The sequence below is a fragment of the Mustela lutreola genome, chromosome 5, assembly GCF_030435805.1.
Source record: "Mustela lutreola isolate mMusLut2 chromosome 5, mMusLut2.pri, whole genome shotgun sequence".
Lineage (NCBI taxonomy): Eukaryota > Metazoa > Chordata > Mammalia > Carnivora > Mustelidae > Mustela > Mustela lutreola.
The window spans coordinates 76500714-76518260 of NC_081294.1; the positions used below are offsets into that span (position 1 = coordinate 76500714).

A 17547-nucleotide genomic window follows, 5' to 3' on the forward strand; every position below is an offset into this window, starting at 1 on the left:
TCATATCTTCATTACATTGCTGCTTCCGATTACCCTTTGCTTCCTGAATTTGAGCCTTTTTGAGAGCGGAAAGTGCCAGGTCATTGTGGTCTGTGGGCTTGGGGTGGGGAGGGTGAAGGGAAAAGGTCACTTGAGTTAGAAGGTGGGAGAAAAGCTGGGTTTTCCACAGTTTATGCTGTGTGTGAATGGAATGGGAAAGGTGAGGTCTTGATCTTCCTGCAGCAGTCAGGAGTGAGGGGGATGGGGGATGGCATGAGTAAGGTTTTGGGCAATTAGTAACAGGGTTCCTTAAAGCAGGTGGCTTGGCTGCCCACATAGGAAACTTGTGGCCGTGGATCCACCTCAGAGTTGATGGGAAAAGACCCAAATGGGTTTTGTTTTGTTTTTTAATCGAGCAGTAACTAAAATGGCTTGAGGAGTGAGGACAGACTACATTCCCATTAGAAAAGGCCTTTTGAAAAGGAAGTTGTAAAGAATAGCAAGAGGGGTCATCAGAGGCTGCTTCTCCAGACCCTGTTGGAAAACATCTTCCAAAGTGTTTGAGCCTGGAAATACAATTATCAGGGTGGAAATAGACCATTGTGTGGTTCAAGGATACTGAGTTTGAATAGGACCATAACTGAAATACAGAACTCTGAGCATGTCCTTTCAGCCTGGGTGGGCATGGGTCAAAGCTGTGATCACCAGAAGACTTACACCTCCACTTAAAGAATGCAGAAGCTTTGAAATGGGACAGGAAAGGAAAGCTTTGGGGAGAAAAGGGAGTTGCAGAGGTTGGAGCTTTGTTGCTTTGGTAAAAATCAGGAGGCGGGTTAGCCTACATTCTGGATATAAATGTCTTCAGAATTAGGGCATACACTGCTGCCAGCGTTTGCTGATGGGGGTGGAACTGGAGCTCCTGGATCCATCTCCAACCTAGACATCAGGCCTCCAGCCCTTCTGTTTAAAGAGGGTCTGTCCTGGGGTATTCCCCTTGAGAGCATGGGCTCATTACCCTGCAAAGTGGAGCAAATGACAACCTAAAAAAAGCAGATGGGAGGGTTCCTTCTCCAACTGGGGTGATTGGTGATGGCCAAGAAGGGGTAAGGTGGACAGGTGCAGCCATCCTTGACTTCAGGAGTTGCTGGGCGGGTATCTTTACAGGTCCTGTAATTGGGGAGGACAGTTTGCTGGTCAGCAGTTGGGAGAAGTGGCCTGACTAAAGTAGATTTTATGGGTTACATCTTGGCAGCATGACTTAGTGGTTTTGTGACCTTGGCAAATTACTGAACTTCCCTAAGCATTCCATTTCCTTATCTTCAAAATGAGGATAATTCTAACCTCTGTCATGTGGAATGGTAGGATTCCGTTAAATAATGCGGGTAAAGCTCTTACCTCAGGGCCTGGCCGTTAGTAAGCACTGAATAAGTCATTCCTCAGGGGATGTTGAAGCCTTTTCAGCCTTGTGGTCAAGGCAGGAGGGCTAGGATCTTGGGATTAGGATGTCAGGATGGAACCTGAAGGCCTGTGAGGACCTCAAACCAGGGCTTGGAATCCAAGAAAGAGAAACAAGCGATTAGAGGAAGGCAGGGTGCTGAGGGTCAAAGGCGCATGCCCGGTGGTAGCAGGTGCAGGGGGGCGCGCCGCCGCCGCCACCACCGCCGGGGCCTCCCCTTTAAGAGCCGCCACCGCCCACGGCCCGCCGCTGCGGCAGGGACCTCCCCTTTAACCGCGACTGCTCGGCGCTCCGCGGCCCCCGCGGCGGCTGCTGCTGCTGCGGCTGCTGCTGCTGCTACTGCGGCTCCTGCTGTCGCGGCCGACGCCGCCCGACCTCCGGCACCTGCATCCTCGGCCCCGGCGGGTTCCGCCGGCCCTCGCCCCGCCCGGCCCCGCCATGGTGTCCTGGATCATCTCCCGCCTGGTGGTGTGAGTGCGGTGGTGGCGGGGCGCGGCCGGCTGGGAGGGGGAGGGGGAATAGGGTTGGGGGGTGAGGGGTGTGTTGAAGCCCTGGATGGACCGCTCCGTGGCTTCATACAACAGTCACCTAAGGCACATCGTCCCTATTTGGGGTCCCCGGAGACAAGACATGGGGTGTAGGACCTAGGACCGGAGCGGGGCATATTAGAGGAGCCATAGCACGCCCGGCTTCTCATCCCTTTTAATTTTCTTGCTCCTTTGCCCTCCCTCATCCCAGGGCTGGGCAGCATGGCCTGATTTATGAGGGGAGGTGGCATGTCCCCTCCCCCACCTAGCAGATGTCCGCTGGAGGGGCAACTCAGACCTGGGCCCTCATCTCCCTGTGGGGAGAGAGCTAATGGCAGAGTGGAAAGCAAAGCAGGGCCTCTTCATTCCATAGCTTGGGGCCATAGCTAACAGCCTTGGCCTCTACCCTCTTCTACTATCAGGACACTGGAGATGAGGGCACTTGCACTAGAGTCCCCCCAGGGAGGACGTCTGGGTATTGGGAAGCAGAGATCCCCGGAGCACAAAGTGTGGGAGGGAACCGGGAGAGGATATGTGTGTTCAGCCTGGATTTGTGAAAGGCACAGAGGGGACTGCGTTAGGTGGCCTTCATTCCAGGCCAGCCACAGTGTGGAGCTACCGTTCCTGCCTCCTCCCCCCGGGCCCCAGGAGGGAAGGCTGCTCCCACACTCCACACTTTGTCCTTGAGGAGTCCGCCCCCACCCCATCTCCACAGGTCAGTTCAGAAGCGTCCTGTTCTATGAGGCAGGTTCCTGTGAGAACAGGCACTACCCACACATTGTCAAGCAACTGGGCCTGGGAGGGGCTCTGCCTGGGCCTCAGCTAACCCCTGTCCCGGCTCAGGACCCTGTCCCTCAGCCTCCACTGTGGGGGACTGACAGCCCAGGGTTCCCTCCCTCTTGCCTTCTTCCCGTTCAGTTCTGTTAGATGCTTGTGTTCTGGCTCCCTCTAGACCTACCAGGATCTCCCTTCTTCCTCCCTCATCCCACCACAGAGGGAATCTTGGAGCCTTGTGCCTCCCTGTGGCCTTCAGAGTGGCTGCTTCTCTTACCTGGATGAGCTCCCTGAGGGCATCATTCCTCTTATTCCCTCACCTGTGCCCTTTATGTGGTCTCCAGTGGGGTCACTACCTGGTTGTACTCCAACCAGAGTCTCCAGCCCAGCGTTCCCACTCCCTTGAGCTTGGTTCCAAGGCTGCTTACATGAGGTAATAAACCTTTTTGCCCCTCTAGGGCCTCCTGCCCCTGTGCCCTCTGCTCCCCAGGTCCCCAGGGCCACAGTGGTGCCTCCGACTGCCACATAGAGGCCCTGTTAGGCGGTATCACATTCCCTTACAGACCTGGCCTTTCCCAGCCTGGCTCTGAGACAGGGAAGTAGAGGTTAAGGGCAGATGGGTATGAGTGAGCACCATATCTGGAGAAGGAAGACATCTATGGTGGTGACCAGACCCCCCACACGCACACTCTCCATGATATGTTTATGCATAACCAGCGATTATGGCTAAAGAGACCACACTGGACCTTCTGGCCTCTGGGTCTTTCTTCACCTAAAGGGTTGGAGAAAACCTGAACAATAAAGGGGAAAAGGCATCACCCTAACCATCCAGAGGCCTCTACGCTTGTGTATTACCCAAGGCTGAACTACTTTGACCATAACCACTGATCTGAATTCATCAGTCCAGCCGATGTGGCACTCTGGAGTTCTGTCCTTCTCCCCTTACCTACCCAGGGACTGACTGATGCAGAGCTGGGAGGGAGAGGCCACTGCTCTTGGCCGAGGGGACCAGTAACCCTGCCTGCCTCCCTAGGCTCATCTTTGGCACCTTGTACCCAGCCTATTCTTCCTACAAGGCCGTGAAGACAAAAAACGTGAAGGAATATGTGAGTTTGAGACACTTCATCTCCCATTCCACCCACCACATGGCGAGATAGGGGAGGACCATGGGTCACATTACAGACTGGGTGACTTTGTACCAATGCCTCAGCACTAAGGAGACCCTGCTTCCAGAAGGTTCCTTTGTGTTCCTTTCCCCCAGGCCTGGTGGGATCCACAGGCAAAGTTGAGATCCTGAGTGTCCCTTCCCCACCACACCTCCAGCATAGTTGGCATCAGACACGGGCTCCTGGGTGTTCCCTTGAGACCCCAGCTGACACTATCCTCTGTGCCTTCAGGTGAAATGGATGATGTACTGGATCGTCTTTGCCTTCTTCACCACAGCTGAGACGCTCACGGATATTGTGCTTTCCTGGTGAGGTCCAGCATCCCCACCCCTGCACCCCAAGGTCAGGGTTTAGACTCTCTACCCCACCAGCCAACCAAAGATTGAGAGCCGGGGGGAGCCCCCCCACAGTCCCATGTGGTCCTGAATACCCACCCTCCCTGACATAGGTCTGGCTTGATCAGTAGAATAAGAGAAAGAGCCCCCACCTTTCTTTCTGGTGGCAGCCAAAGCACCCCTATAGAATGCAGATTATAGTTTTGTAGGTCTCAGTTTCACTGTTGGTAAAATAGGATTCAGTCTTGTAAAGTTCATGCTAGTATTTCAAAGCACTACTAGACTATGTTACGAGCACTTGGAGGACAGAGAATGTCTTAATTGCCTGTATGTATATTCACAGCAGGAGCTCAAAAAATGTTTATCGGGTGAGTATATGCCTCTTGGAAGAGAGGACTAACACAGAATATTGTAAGACAAAGAGAAGAGAGTTTTATGGAGAGGTAGAGGAAAAAAGATGACTGCCTTTGTAGATTGTAAGGACCAGTGGCCCTTGAGAAAAACAGTTTTAGCAGAAGTTGAGTGGGGTCAGATTAGGAAAGAATAATGGGTTAGAAATTGAGGACAGTGAGCATGTATGCTTCTCGACACAAACAAAGCAAAAAGCTTTGTGAGAGTGTAGGAGATGTGAAGGAGTCTGTGGCCTAAGGAAAAGGAGCCAGGGAATGGACAACAATCCTTAAAAGCAAGAGGCATGTCATGACAGCAAGGGACGGGAGTCTTCCTCATGAGGGGGGAGGTCAGGAAGACAAGGGGGTGAGGACCCAGGAGCAGACCCCGGACAGAGGAGTAGGAGTCTTTTGTCAGAGTAAGATGCCTAGTGCAGAGAGCCAGCCACTGCTGGGGGTTGCGGGGGTGGTTAATTCTTGCTGGGGGCACTTCTCACCAACCCACTTGGAGTCTCAGCTGAGCCTCCCATTCTCCTGGAGATGAGAAATGCCCAGTCACCCGAGCCACCTGGGGACCCCAGTGCACTAAGGGGTGGGGGGCTAGCCAAGGTCTTGCAGGGGATCAGCTCACCCCCTGAGTCCCTATCCCAGGCTCTACCACTTGCCTCTCTCCCACCAACAGGTTCCCCTTCTACTTTGAGCTCAAGATCGCCTTTGTGATATGGCTGCTGTCCCCTTACACCAAGGGCTCCAGTGTGCTCTACCGCAAGTTCGTGCACCCGACACTGTCCAACAAGGAGAAGGTTTGCCCCCACTCTCAGCTGACTTCCTCGCCTGCCCCAGGCCGAGGCAGCCTAGTGCCTGTAGCTGTGTACATTTGTGGCTCTCCCTGTGGGTGCCCAGAACCTGAAGTGATCTGCCAGGGCCCTGGCCTCCTGGAGCAGGCTGTGTGCCTTTGTCCAGGTGTGAACAAAGGCAGGGCAGGGCCTGGCCAGTGGGGCCCACCCCTCACCTCCCTTCCCCTCCAACCCCTCAGGAGATCGACGAGTACATCACCCAGGCCCGAGACAAGAGCTATGAGACCATGATGAGGGTGGGCAAGAGGGGCCTGAACCTGGCTGCCAATGCCGCGGTCACAGCCGCTGCCAAGGTGAGATGGGGGCAGACCCAGGCTCCCAGGACTCTACCTTGCCTGTTTCATGCCCCTAGCCAAGCCCCTTTTTGTTTACTCTGTCCTTGGGGCTCTGCCAGCCCCGGGCTGTGTGATTTCCACTCCCTGGGCCAGATTCCTCATCTGTCCAAAGGGACGGTGTGTGGCAACGCCACCCTGTCCGTGCTGCTGTAGGACAGGGTGAGGACATTGTGGGGAAAGCACTGAGCTCGGGGGCTGCTCGTGCTCCATGGTGACCTCTCTCTCCACCCCGCCCCTTCCTCCGGTTCTCCCGGTGCGTGGTGGTGACCCTAGGGCCAGGGGGTGCTATCAGAGAAGCTCCGGAGCTTCAGCATGCAGGACCTGACCCTGATTCGGGATGATGATGCGCTGCCCCTGCAGGGGCCTGACAGCCGGCTCCGATCCAGCCCCGGCAGCCTCCTGGACACCATCGAGGACTTAGGTACAGGCAGGGCTCCAGGCTGGGAGGGCCAGAGGGCATGGAGGCCAGGCGAGAGAGCCGCCAGACCTCTGCTTTCCTTTGCTCCCCCAAAGCAGGAGATGACCCTGCACTGAGTTTAAGGTCTAGCACGAACCAGGCAGATCCCCGAACAGAGACCTCTGAAGATGATATGGGAGACAAGGCCCCTAAGCGGGTCAAACCTGTCAAAAAAGTGCCCAAAGCTGAGGTGAGAGCTTGCGGACATGGGGAGGGGATGTGAGCCTCAGCTGAGCCCTCTGACATCCTCTCTCCCTCCTACAGCCACTGGCTTCCAAGACACTGAAGACCCGGCCCAAGAAGAAGACCTCTGGCGGGGGTGACTTGGCTTGAGGTCCTGACGCCCCACAGGCTGCAGAGCCCCTGCTCCACACTGTGCCAGTAGCCCATGTGTCTCAGGCCCCAGGTTCCCTCCGATGGCTACCTGCCCAGTGACCACTCCTCTGGAGGGGCTTGGAAAAGAGGAGGGAGGCCCTGCTGTGGGGGTGGAGGGTAGCGGCTGGAGGAGTTCCTGAGGACTGAGCCACCCAAGGAGGTGGGGGCTCCATAGAGCCAAATTGCTATTCTCCCTGCTCCAGTCCTGTCCCCACCCACCCAGTGCCTTGCTGAAGACCATGGCCATTCCCTTTTCTGAGGTCCTAACATGCCCCCACTGCTCTCTCTGGGGTGGGGGTGGGGGGTACTCACAGCCCAGAATGACCAGAGATGGGCCCGAGGGTACCTGGGAGACCAGGAAGGAGTGGAGAAGGCTTCAGAGAACCTGGGCAAGAGCTCAGGCCTTAATGTGTGTTTGAAGGACCAAGATGGCCAGGCCAGAGCTACAGTTGAGGGTAATGGGTAGGGCTGTGTGCTATATGTCTCCATTAAAAAGAAGTGGGGTTCTGGGGGTATGCATGTGAGAGTGTGTGTGTGTGTGTGTGTGTATTTCTGGGTCTAGGGCTGGGGTGGGGGGGTTGGGTAAAGGACTTTCCTGCCAGCAGCTACCCCCCCACACCTCAAGCCCCTCCCTGCTGTCGGCCTTCTTTCCTACTCTCAGACCACCCTGAGAGGATGGGATTCTGAGGGCCTCTTACCTCCTCCTCCGCCCTTGATAGCCTTTCGCCTCTTCCCCTTCCTGCCCTGCCCCTGTGCTGGGCTCCTCTGCCTCAGGGCCCACTGTAGAGGCCCCTGCTGAGCCAGCTCCTTTCCTCATCACCTGGGGGCTCATCTTCCTTTCCCCCAGAGCCCTCTTCCTGTGCCAAGCAAACTGGGCCCCACGTGAGCAGACTCTTAGGAGCCCAGCCTTTGCCCCCACACTCTACCCCCGCTTCTGCCATGGCTTCGGTCAGGGCCAGGAGAAGTGTGTGAAGAAAAAAAAAATTTAGGAGCCAAAAGGCTTCCAATTCTGTGGAAAGAGGGTGCCCATTGGACCTTTGGCCCTGGATGAGCCAATAAACCGAATTCTGGCACCTCATGCGTTTCAGCCTCTGTGCTTTGTTCTCACCTGTCCCATCCACGGGTGAGAAGGACCTCAAGTGAAAAGCAGAGCCCAGCTGTGGGGGGGACGGGGGAAGAGGTCGGACTGTGGACCCCAGGAGTTCCATTCTCCAAGATACGAGATGGGCTTCAGCTGGTTCCATCTGGGGAGATGGTTTGGAGGCTCAAGGTACAGCCAGGGGAGGGTTGCCTTGGTGGTTCAGTCAGTTAAGGGGCTGACTCCTGATTTCAGGTCAGGCCCTAATCTCAGGATCCTGGGATCAAGCTGTGCTCAGCGGGGAGTCTGCTTCAGGATTTTTCTCTCTCTCTCCTCTGCTCCTCCCCCCTGCTTGCTTGCCGTTCTCTCTCTCTCTCAAATAAATAAATAAATCTTTAAAAAAAAAAAAAAAAAAAAGATACAGCCAGGACAGTAGAAGGGATCAGGACTTGAGGGCTGGGGGCCCCAACCCTCAAGGTTGTCTTGTCCCTCAGAATCCTGCCCAGAGACCGCCTGCCCCAGTGGACCTTCCGGTACCTCCTAGAAAGTTCCGGTGTAAGCTTTAAGGACAAAGACCTTCATAAGGTTCCCAGGGAAGGAGGGATAGGATTTGGGGGCTGCTGGGCAGGGCGGGGGGATTAGATGGCCACAGGGCCCAGAAAGGCTAAAGAATGTTGGAGAGGAGAGCTGTGAGCCAGAGACTCTGAAAGGAAGAGACAGGTAGGCTGACGGAAGACTGGGTAATGGGGAGCCAGCCTCATAGTGTATGTCTGACCCTGGGGACAGAAGGAGGACAGGACCAAAGGCTGGGGCCAGAGAGGCCGTCCCTGTGGCACCTGGAGGGAAGCCTTGAGGCTTGGGCTGCTGGGCTGGGTTGGAGGAGAAAGGGAGCGAGGGGGAGCATATGGGGTCTGAGTCCTTGGGAGCTAGAGCCAAGGCCACCTGGGGCCAAGGGGCACAGCCGGCTGGGAGTGAGACCTGCAAGGCGGTGCCCAGAGAAAGGGAAAGGATGGCACAGGAGCAGTGGTAGCATGGAAGGAGAAAAGCAAAGGAAAAGAGTGGAGAGGGAGGGGGTAGAGAGAGCAAGGCAAGGAGGAGGAAAGGAGAAGGGAGCGGAGAAACAGCCGCATGCACAGCCTTGTGGAAGGAAAACGGAGGCAGAGTACAGGGTGGGGCACAGCGTGTGTGATGGCTTGGCCCCAGGTCTGCAGAAAGTCTACCGACTTTCCCGTCCCTTCCCCAGCATCACAGAGGTATGTCCTCCTGCCACACTTGCGCTCAACTGGCCAAGAACCTCCCGAACTGACGTCGCAGTGGAGGTGGGGCGAGAACGGTCCTTTTCATCTTCCCTAGAGTCCTCCAGTCAACAGATCTTGGAAGGTTATTCCTTTCACCACTGGCCTCTGGGCAAATTGGCCCCTTTCTCTCTCTGAAAGGAGAGGATGTGTCAGGATAGAATTCAGGAGAGAGACTTGCTTGTTCTAGAAAGATCTCCAGAGAGTAAGATGCTGCAGTCTCAAGCTAGCAGCTACCATATGGTCAAGAAACCAGGTTAGGCCCTCTCTAACCTAAATCCCATTTGCTGCATAACATGAACATGCGCAAGAGCGCACGCGTGCGCACACACACACACACACACACACCCCTGCAGTGACCGGTGGCTAAGGAGGTCACTGCCAGTTTCCCTATGCCAGGCTCTCTGTGCACATCTGGGTTTCTCTGTGTCAACAGGAACATGCTCAGATTTCCAAGCTCCTTAGTCTGTTGCCATGGGAACATTCAGTCAGTCTCCTAGAACTCGGCACTGGGCCTGGCCCCTGTGGTGCAGGGGAGGAGAGGAGAGGTGGAGGGTGACAATGAGATGGAGGGAAAGGCTCCTGGGAGGGGCTGGTGGGACACATTTGGGTCAAGGTGACATCTTGCTATCTCATTCCTTGGGACCACCTGCCCTCTCCCGTCTGTCTCAGTAGACCTCTAGGCCCGAGCAGTGGGGAAAAGATGTCAGAACAGAGGCTAGAGCTCTGTAGAGGATTCTTGATCACTGCCTGGGTCACCAGCAAGTTATTGAGGGATATTAGCTTTTGAGTGGGAGCTGAGGTCCGTCTAGCCCTGTGTCCCATCTCAAACCATCTTGGGGACACTGGGCAGCCCTCCAGGTCTGAGGTCCCTGGAATAGAATGTCCTCAGGGCTGGAGCTGCTTTAGCTGGCTCCCCCTCCCTTTCTTGTGTGTGTCCCACACCCTGAGAACCTGCTTAAAATGGGATTTCCAGGCTGTGACGTCAGAGGAAAGCCAGCAGCAGCTCCAGCCTGTGCCAGCTCTTCCTTGATCAGCAGGGCTGAGCCGATCCTTGCTCAGCCTGGAGGAAAGAGCGTTAGCAGAGAAGGGAGGGTTTCTGAGGGCTCTGAATCATGGTCCCCATATCAGTGCCCTCCATGATAGGAGGGAGAGACAGTAATAGGGAGAGGCAGGCTAAAGCCACAGCTGGCTTCCTCACGGCCTTAAATTTCAGCCAGTTCGTGGTCATTTCCCTCCCCAGTTTGTCTAGTTTTTCCCTCTCTATACTGAGTCAGGCCTTCCTGGTGGAGGAGGGTACCTCAAGTATTAAAGCCATTTGGGTTCTGCCTGAGAACTTGTCCCATATCTAGGCTGGAGGCCGGGAGGGATCGGAGGGATGCCTGCAAGGATGGAGAGACCCACTAGGTGGCGCAGCTCACTCTCAGTGTGGGATTCCCCACCCCTGCAGGGGAGACTCTTCATGCAGTCTGCCTAAGGTCTGGTGAGCAGGGCGCCTCATGCCCCACTCCGTGGAGTTGGAGATTCATGAAGAAAACATCCTTACAGGTGCATGAAACAGCTATGGATTCTCAAACCATCACTTCCCAAGCCCAGCCTGTGTGCCCACACCTAGTATTCTCACCAGGGGATGGTCAGACCCAAAGGGCAGGTACTCCCCTTGGGTGAGGATCAGGCACCCTCCTGGAATCAGAGGAGTTGCCAAGCTGACCCTGGAAGGGCCCTGCAGCCCAAGGGACCCAACATGGGTTTCTGAAATGATTATCTAGAGGGACTGCTGGAGCTAATTTCAACGTCAGGTGAGGAGAGGGACCCAAGATGTGGCAAAGGATAGGGAACTTGGGAGGGCAGGTTAGGTCCAGAGGGAAGGAAGCACACTTGCCACAGAATTCTCTGGATATGATTTCCCTGCTGGCCACAGTGGCAGTCCCAGGCCTGCCCCAGGTTTTCCTATTTCCTGCCGCTTCCCTTATTTTCATCTGGGGCACTGCAGGATTAAAAAAGGAGAGAAAAGACCCTAATTTCCAAGCGCTGGGATCCCAAGGTACTTTTGCAAGAGCCAAGGCTGGGGCTCCTTAGTGACCTACCTTTCTCTGACCTCTTCCCCAAAATGACCCCACCAGCCCTGCATCCCTAATGAATTACCCTCTCCTTTTGTCCCAGCCAGATGAGTGATCAATAAATAATGCTGCTTGAAATATTGATGGCGAGTTTTACACAAGCATCCCTCAGCTGTGCCTGTCATTGGGGAACTCGAGAGCTGACAGAGAACTGCATGGCCCCCCAGAGAGCCCTCTCCTCTCTCTGCTAACAGAGGGTCTATCTTTGCAAAGATTTCAACCTGTTCCCATCTCAACCAGAATCATGAGTCACTCCCATCAAGTAAGGAGAGGGAAGGTACCCCAGAGACTCAGCCAGCAACTTCCAACCTGGCAAGCATCAGGTAAGCCAAACCAAGCAGAGACCCTTCTTGATACTTTTGTCTCAAGACAAAGAGATCCCATTTCCTATGTTCCACGTCCACCTTGGACCTGAGTGATAACTCAGAAGGAGACCTGCACGTTCCCTGTCCCCTAGGTTGACTGTTTAGAGCATGAGCAGCAAGGACTCACAGGCTCCCAGACTTCTCTGGCCCACATCACTGTCATCTGGTTTTGTTGTCCCTGGAAGAAGGGGAGAAGAGAAGAGGAGCAGGTGGAAACTCTTGAGCCTTCTTGAGCCCAACTCACCCGGTGCCAGCGCCCTCTGTGGCAGAAGCCAGGCACACTCAGATCTCTGTGTGCACAGTGCCTTCTGCCCAGGCACTCTTGTTCGGCTCCACTTGGTCAGCTCCTGCCTGCAAGTCTCAGCTTGGATGCGATGTCCCCACTTCATCCCATGGGGTTCCTGTGGCATCCTGCTCCTCTTCCCAACACTTCCCCCTGGTGGTCATTGCCTATTTCCCCACCAGACTGAAAGCCAGAGTATAGATGAAGTCTACCTGGCTCACGGTTTCCCCAGCATCTAGCACACAATAAGCCCTCGGCACATTTTTGTGGAATGTTCGAATGCTGTCCCTCTAGCATTCTTCCACTCCTGAGAAAACACCAACCTTCAAACCTCGGTGTGTCTCTGCTGAGGATGTCTGCCTGCACCTGAGGATAGGTGTCCAAACTAAACAGCAGCAGCCCAGATCAGCCTCCCTTGCTCTGACTCCCCCTGCTTGTGCTCATGCTCACTTGCTCTCCTTTCTCTCTCTCACACACACACAGATGGGAGTCAGCTTTCCAGCCACATTCAGTTCTCACTTTAATTCAAAAGCTAAATTGGGAAGAAGAACAGCTTCACACTCCCAATTTAGCCTGGGAGAGAAAAAGGGAGACAGCCTGGATTTGCCAAAGAAAGGAGAAAAGCTGGGTGGGGGGTGGGGGATTGGGGGCAAACATACCCAGAGCCCAAGGGAAGACAATGAAATCCTCACCATCCAGCTCCTAAAAATAAACCATCCTGTGGTTTATCCTGTCACCCCAGAGTGACCCCTGTTAAGCCTCTTTCCCATACAAGTGCAGCCATTCGGAGCATTACCCCAGTCCAGGGATGGGGTGAGGGGAGCTGGAGAAAATTGTGGTTATTAAAACTATGAAAAGAGGGAGATGCTGCTGCTTTGGTCACTGGTAGTACAAAATCAGGAAGTCCTTCTTAAATCTAACTTTAATCCCTCTTGCGATAGCTGATGGATGATGAATAAAAACAGAGTCTGGGGGTGCCTGGGTGGCTCATTTGGTTAAGCGTCTGCCTTTGGCTCAGGTCATGATCCCAGAGTCCTGGGCTCCAACCCCGCATCGGGCTCTCTGCTCTGTAGAAGCCTGCTTTCCCTTGGGCCTGCCACTCCCCCTGCTTGTGTTCTCTCTCTCTGTCAAATAAATAAATAAAAATCTTTTTTTAAAAAAAGAAAAAGGAATAAAAGACACTGAGCCCAATGTCAGCTTGAAGACTAGGTCGTCCTGCCAGGATGGCCCTCTCTGAGGCTTGACGAAGGGAAATCGAGTCCTAGAATTCCCAAAGATCCCTCCCTTTGCTGATCGGAACAGAAGTGCCACTTCTGCATGGAGCGCAAGGAACACTCCTCTGGGGACATTTCTGAGGATAAAGATTTATTTATTTATTTGAGAGAGCGCACTGGGGAGTGGGGGTGGGTGGAGCAGAGAGAGGATCTTCAAGCAGACTCCCCGCTGAACGGCTCAATGTGGGGATCCGTCTCACAACCCTGAGATCATTACCTGAGTGGAAGCAAAGACTCAGATGTGAGACTGACTGAGCCACCCAGGGGCCCACATTCCGCAGGACAGGAGCTAACGCTTCCTACCTCTTATCTCCTCTTATCAGTATGATTATCTGGAGGGAAGCTCTTCTTCCTGGTTCTGTATTCCAGGTTCCTCTTCAGTCACTCATTTTAACTTCGCCCAAAACAGAGTTCCCGGAAGGGTGAAGTAAATAAGGGGCTGGTTAGATAAGGAAAAAGAGAAGACCCTTCCCTCCAGTCTCTCCAACTACCTTATTGCCACTGTACCGAGGGGAAAGGAAGCGCCTTTAGGCTGAGCTGCCTGTCAGTAAATTTGGGTGTCCAGTATTCTTGCTCTCTGCCACTGGCTGGAAGGCCCCTGAAGGGAGTGTGTGATAGCCAATACGGAGGCCTGCAGATCTCACCCTCTCTCCTGGACGACTGCATGGTTTCTTGGCTAGTCTCACACCGGCACTCCACACCCAGCCTCCTGCAGAATTGCCCGTTGGCTCTCTGACTGCTCAGAAGAACTTCAGTGGATGGGAACCAGATAAGGGGCTCCCACAATCCCTGTGTGTTCCCCACGATAGCACATTTCACACTGTTGTGATTGCCTGTTTGTCTGTCTCCCCCAACAGACGTGAACTACAAAAGAGGGAGTCACCTTTTTACTTCTGTTTGTATCTTTAATGCCTAGAGGAGCAGATGTTTGATAAGTAACTGTTGAAATGACTTGTTCACAGGTCTCTCTGCCCTGTTCAACCTCACCCTTAGAGGGTAAAAGCTCTGTCCAGTCTGTCCTGGGCCCCCAGAGAACCTGTGGTTCTTGGCATAAGGTAGGTTTCAGCCAGAGGTTCAGAAGCCAGACTATGTGGATTGAATTCTTGGCTCCCTGACTGTCCAGCTCGCTCACCTTAATCAAGTCACCTGCCCTCTCTGAGCCCCCTTCCTCATTAATGAAATGGGGGTGAGAATCATACCTATTTCACAAGGCATTGTGAAGACCAATGCCTGTCCAGTTGTTCAGCACAGAGCCTGTGACATAGTCAATGTGTCTTGCGGGTGGGGTGGGGGTAGAGAATCCATTTAGAGATTAAGGAAAATCAGGAGAAATAAGCACCCACCACTGACTGCTGCATCCTGGTGTTTTGGGGTAGGGGGCGTGAAGCAAGTGCCACAGTGGGGTAACCCCGGGGGCTGCCCATCCCCGCCTTCCCTCCCCCTCCCACCAGGTAGGCAGAGTCCAAGCTCACCCACCATGAAGCTGAGCAGCCCCGGAGCTGGGCTGGGCGGTGGTGAGGGGCCAGAAATAACCACCGTTGCTATTCCTGCTTTTCTAGGCTGGATGGGAACGCTGCCTCTCTCATCTAAAGGCTGCTCTAGACTTCCTGCACATCAGTGGGCTCTTATGTAACGCTCCCCTCCCTCTGCCTGCCCAACGAGCTTCCAGAGATTTCTACAGCCAGCTTTGCTGCACACTCAGCTGGGGGTTGGGGAAGCAAAGAAGTCACCATAGGCCAGATTGTCCTCTAAGCCCAGGGTCCTGACAGCCCCAGGCCTGGGACAGGGGCCACTCAGCACAGGGTAAAGGGACTGATGTCCAAGGACAGAAGCCTTTTCTAGCATCTGCTCATTAACTCTGGGGTGGAAAGGACCTGGAGAGCCCCACCAGCGTGTTCACCCACTCTCCGCCCTTAACAGATTGTCTGTGCCATCTCTCCAAATTACTATACCTCGGGGTTCTCCCCTTCAGGCCCAACCTGACAATGTCTGACATGTGATTCCTTAGGCAGACTCTAAGGACAGCAACCCAAACCCCAACTCTCTTGGGCAGATCCCCCAACCTTGGCCAAATCCTCCACGGTCTCTTCCTGCAGCTCCTGGATCCTATCGGAGCATGCCAGGTCCCCTCTTCAGAGCCAGGGGCCCCCTCTGCCTTAGGCCTCAGCATCACTCCATATCAGCCCTTCTCAGAACTTGTGCTTCTCCACCTGTCCTAGGACTCGGGGTTCTCCTCTGGCACCCAATTTCCCCATCTATAATAGGAGCGCATGAGATGGCTTCACACCTGAACACTCTGGGGTGATTTTTCATCTCCCCTGGTCCTTCTTCGTGTCTTCAAGTGTTCTTTTCTGTCAGTTCACCTTTGGCCTTTCCCCACAGCACTGCCAGACCTGGCCTCTTCAGGTTTTTCCTCGCCCTTCACAACCCTTCACAGGGTGGGAGCAGAGCTGCCCCCCGACCTACTGAAGGCCAGGCCCTCCATATTTCCGGCAGAACCCATCAGCTATCGGAAAGAGTGACAGGCACCCCATATAGAACTGAAGGGAGAGTCACTTCCTGAGCCCGAGGCTGGGCCACCACCGTGGCAAACCACGAACTGAGCAGCACATGTGGGTGCTGACGTAGTCCGGGGCTGGGGAGGAGGAAGTGGCAATGGAAAAAGGGGCTTGCTTTCCTCTGAGAGCGGCAGCCTGCTCAGCCATGGCTCAAGTTTCTGAGACATGATGGTTCCCACTGGCCTTCACTTAGAGCCTCAGCTGCCGTGGACAAGTTCTGTCCTGCTCTCGGACTCTGCCCCCTACTCCTCTTGTTTGCAAGAAAAGTCAGAGTGTAGAGGGCAGCTCAAACCTGCACACCCTCTGAAAGCATCTCCTCTTTCCCTGGACTTCTGGCACCAGTCACCCAGGGGGCCAGGTGTGAGTCCCAGCCTCACCCCTAATGCTTCTTTAAGTCCTGTAGATACTTGGGCCAGGCTGCAGGAGTGGTTCTGAGTCTTTCTTTCCCCCAACCTTCCTTAAAAGTCTTTACCTTTAGGCTCCAGGCTGGTTGACCTCAAGGGTTGTTGGTCACAAGTTAGGTACTCAAACCCCCAAATGAGATTTGGCTCCTTGGGAGGGGTCTTTTTTCTCTGTCTCCTCCCCTTTCAGTGCCCCCAGTCAGAGCAAATGGGAATGTGCCATTGGCCAAAAGACGGACCATACTAGAATGGGGATAACCTAGATGCCTCCAGCCCTATCACTGAGAAGGCAGGCCTGAAGCATAACCCTATCCAGGGAGAAGCATCTCACGCCCTTCTTTTCACCGGTTTCCCTGTCGCTAAGGTCTGGGGGGTGTGGAGGGGCTTTGAGCCAGCTCCTCTCACTGTTTCTGTGGAAGCTGTCTTCCCAGGGCCACACAACCTTGAAGGCAGAGCAGGGCTGAGAAGGCCACCTCCTCCTCTGTAGGAGCTGTAGAGGGCAGAATGAGGGAGATGAGGGTGGGGGGATACAGTTTGTCCCATCTCATAGCCCACACCTTAGCTGGAGGTCCTGGACTGATCAAGGCCTTTCCCCTCCTGAGGCCTTTGCCCAGTGGTCCCCTTTGCCTAGAACACCCTCCCTCTCCACCCTCCTCTATGCAGAGTTGGTTTCCTGTCATCCTTCATGTCTCTGAATAAATGTCACCTCCTCTGAGAAGTCTTCCCTCACCTCTCCAGTATGTTATACTTACCATAATCTGAAATCATCCTTTTCAGTTATGTAGCTGTTTAACTTGGATACAAGTAACCCAATGAATGGCAATTTCCAGGAGGGTAAAACTACATCTGCCTTTTTCATTGCAGAATCCCTAAGACTTAACACTACCTCAGATGTGAGCAGTGGCCAATTAACCTGTTTTTTAAAAAATGAATGTTTTACTCAACCTTACCCCCTACTGTATCTCCCAATTGGAACCCTTTCTATCCCAGCCCATTTTTTCCAGACAGAGTACACAAGGACTGTCCTGGCCACCCGACTCTCAACCTTGACCTGCAACTGCCTCACTTCCTCACCACAAAGTTCTGTCCTTCTCATGCTCTCTTTCCTCCAAGATCTCTTTGTCATTTCTGCCCCTCTCCCTGGAAACTTTCCCTCCTCTTATCTTCTGTGTTCTTCAGCATAACTGACATTTGGTGGCTAACGGCTTCCCATTCTTAATTCTCTTGCAACATGGAATGCAGTCTTCCTTCCACCCAAGTGTAAGTTCCTTAGGGGGCAGGGCTTCTGTAGGCCTTCCCGGGCCTTGCCCATAGAGTCTTCAGAAAAATTCATGGTTGTTGTGGATGATGGGTGTACTAATCAGAAACTGCTGGGTTGTGGGAACAGAAACTGAAATGAGCCTATTTTATTAAATCAAAAAGGGATGCATTGGCCTGCATAACTTAGAAGTCCAGATTGTATCAAAGACTCACTTTCTGCCTGTAGATACCTTCTGTTTCCCTCTGCATTGGCTTTGTTTTCA

At 54.0% G+C, this 17547-nt stretch overlaps 1 protein-coding gene across 4 annotated transcripts; it reads left to right on the plus strand.

Annotated features, from left to right (window-relative positions):
* The first annotated feature begins 1426 nt into the window (after positions 1-1426).
* On the plus strand, positions 1427-7728 carry REEP2 (receptor accessory protein 2). 4 transcript variants are annotated; one of them, XM_059174690.1, is made up of 8 exons: positions 1427-1905; positions 3770-3842; positions 4134-4210; positions 5309-5429; positions 5663-5776; positions 6098-6239; positions 6332-6465; positions 6540-7728. In XM_059174690.1, the coding sequence occupies exons 1-8, from the start codon at positions 1874-1876 to the stop codon at positions 6606-6608; spliced, it is 762 nt and encodes a 253-aa protein (XP_059030673.1). In that variant the 5' UTR covers positions 1427-1873; the 3' UTR covers positions 6609-7728. The 4 variants fall into 4 exon arrangements, with proteins under 4 accessions (XP_059030673.1, XP_059030674.1, XP_059030671.1 ...); XM_059174691.1 differs by having other exon boundaries at positions 1443-1905; positions 6335-6465; XM_059174688.1 differs by having other exon boundaries at positions 1454-1905; positions 6092-6239.
* The last annotated feature ends 9819 nt before the right edge of the window (positions 7729-17547 follow it).

Bases quoted from the DNA above. Each gene is read 5' to 3' on its own strand.
- REEP2 (XM_059174688.1), top strand. From the start codon at position 1,874: ATGGTGTCCTGGATCATCTCCCGCCTGGTGGT. The intron at 3,843-4,133 runs GTGAGTTTGAGA...CTGTGCCTTCAG, and splicing joins CAAAAAACGTGAAGGAATAT to GTGAAATGGATGATGTACTG. The intron at 5,777-6,091 runs GTGAGATGGGGG...TGGTGACCCTAG, and splicing joins CGGTCACAGCCGCTGCCAAG to GGCCAGGGGGTGCTATCAGA.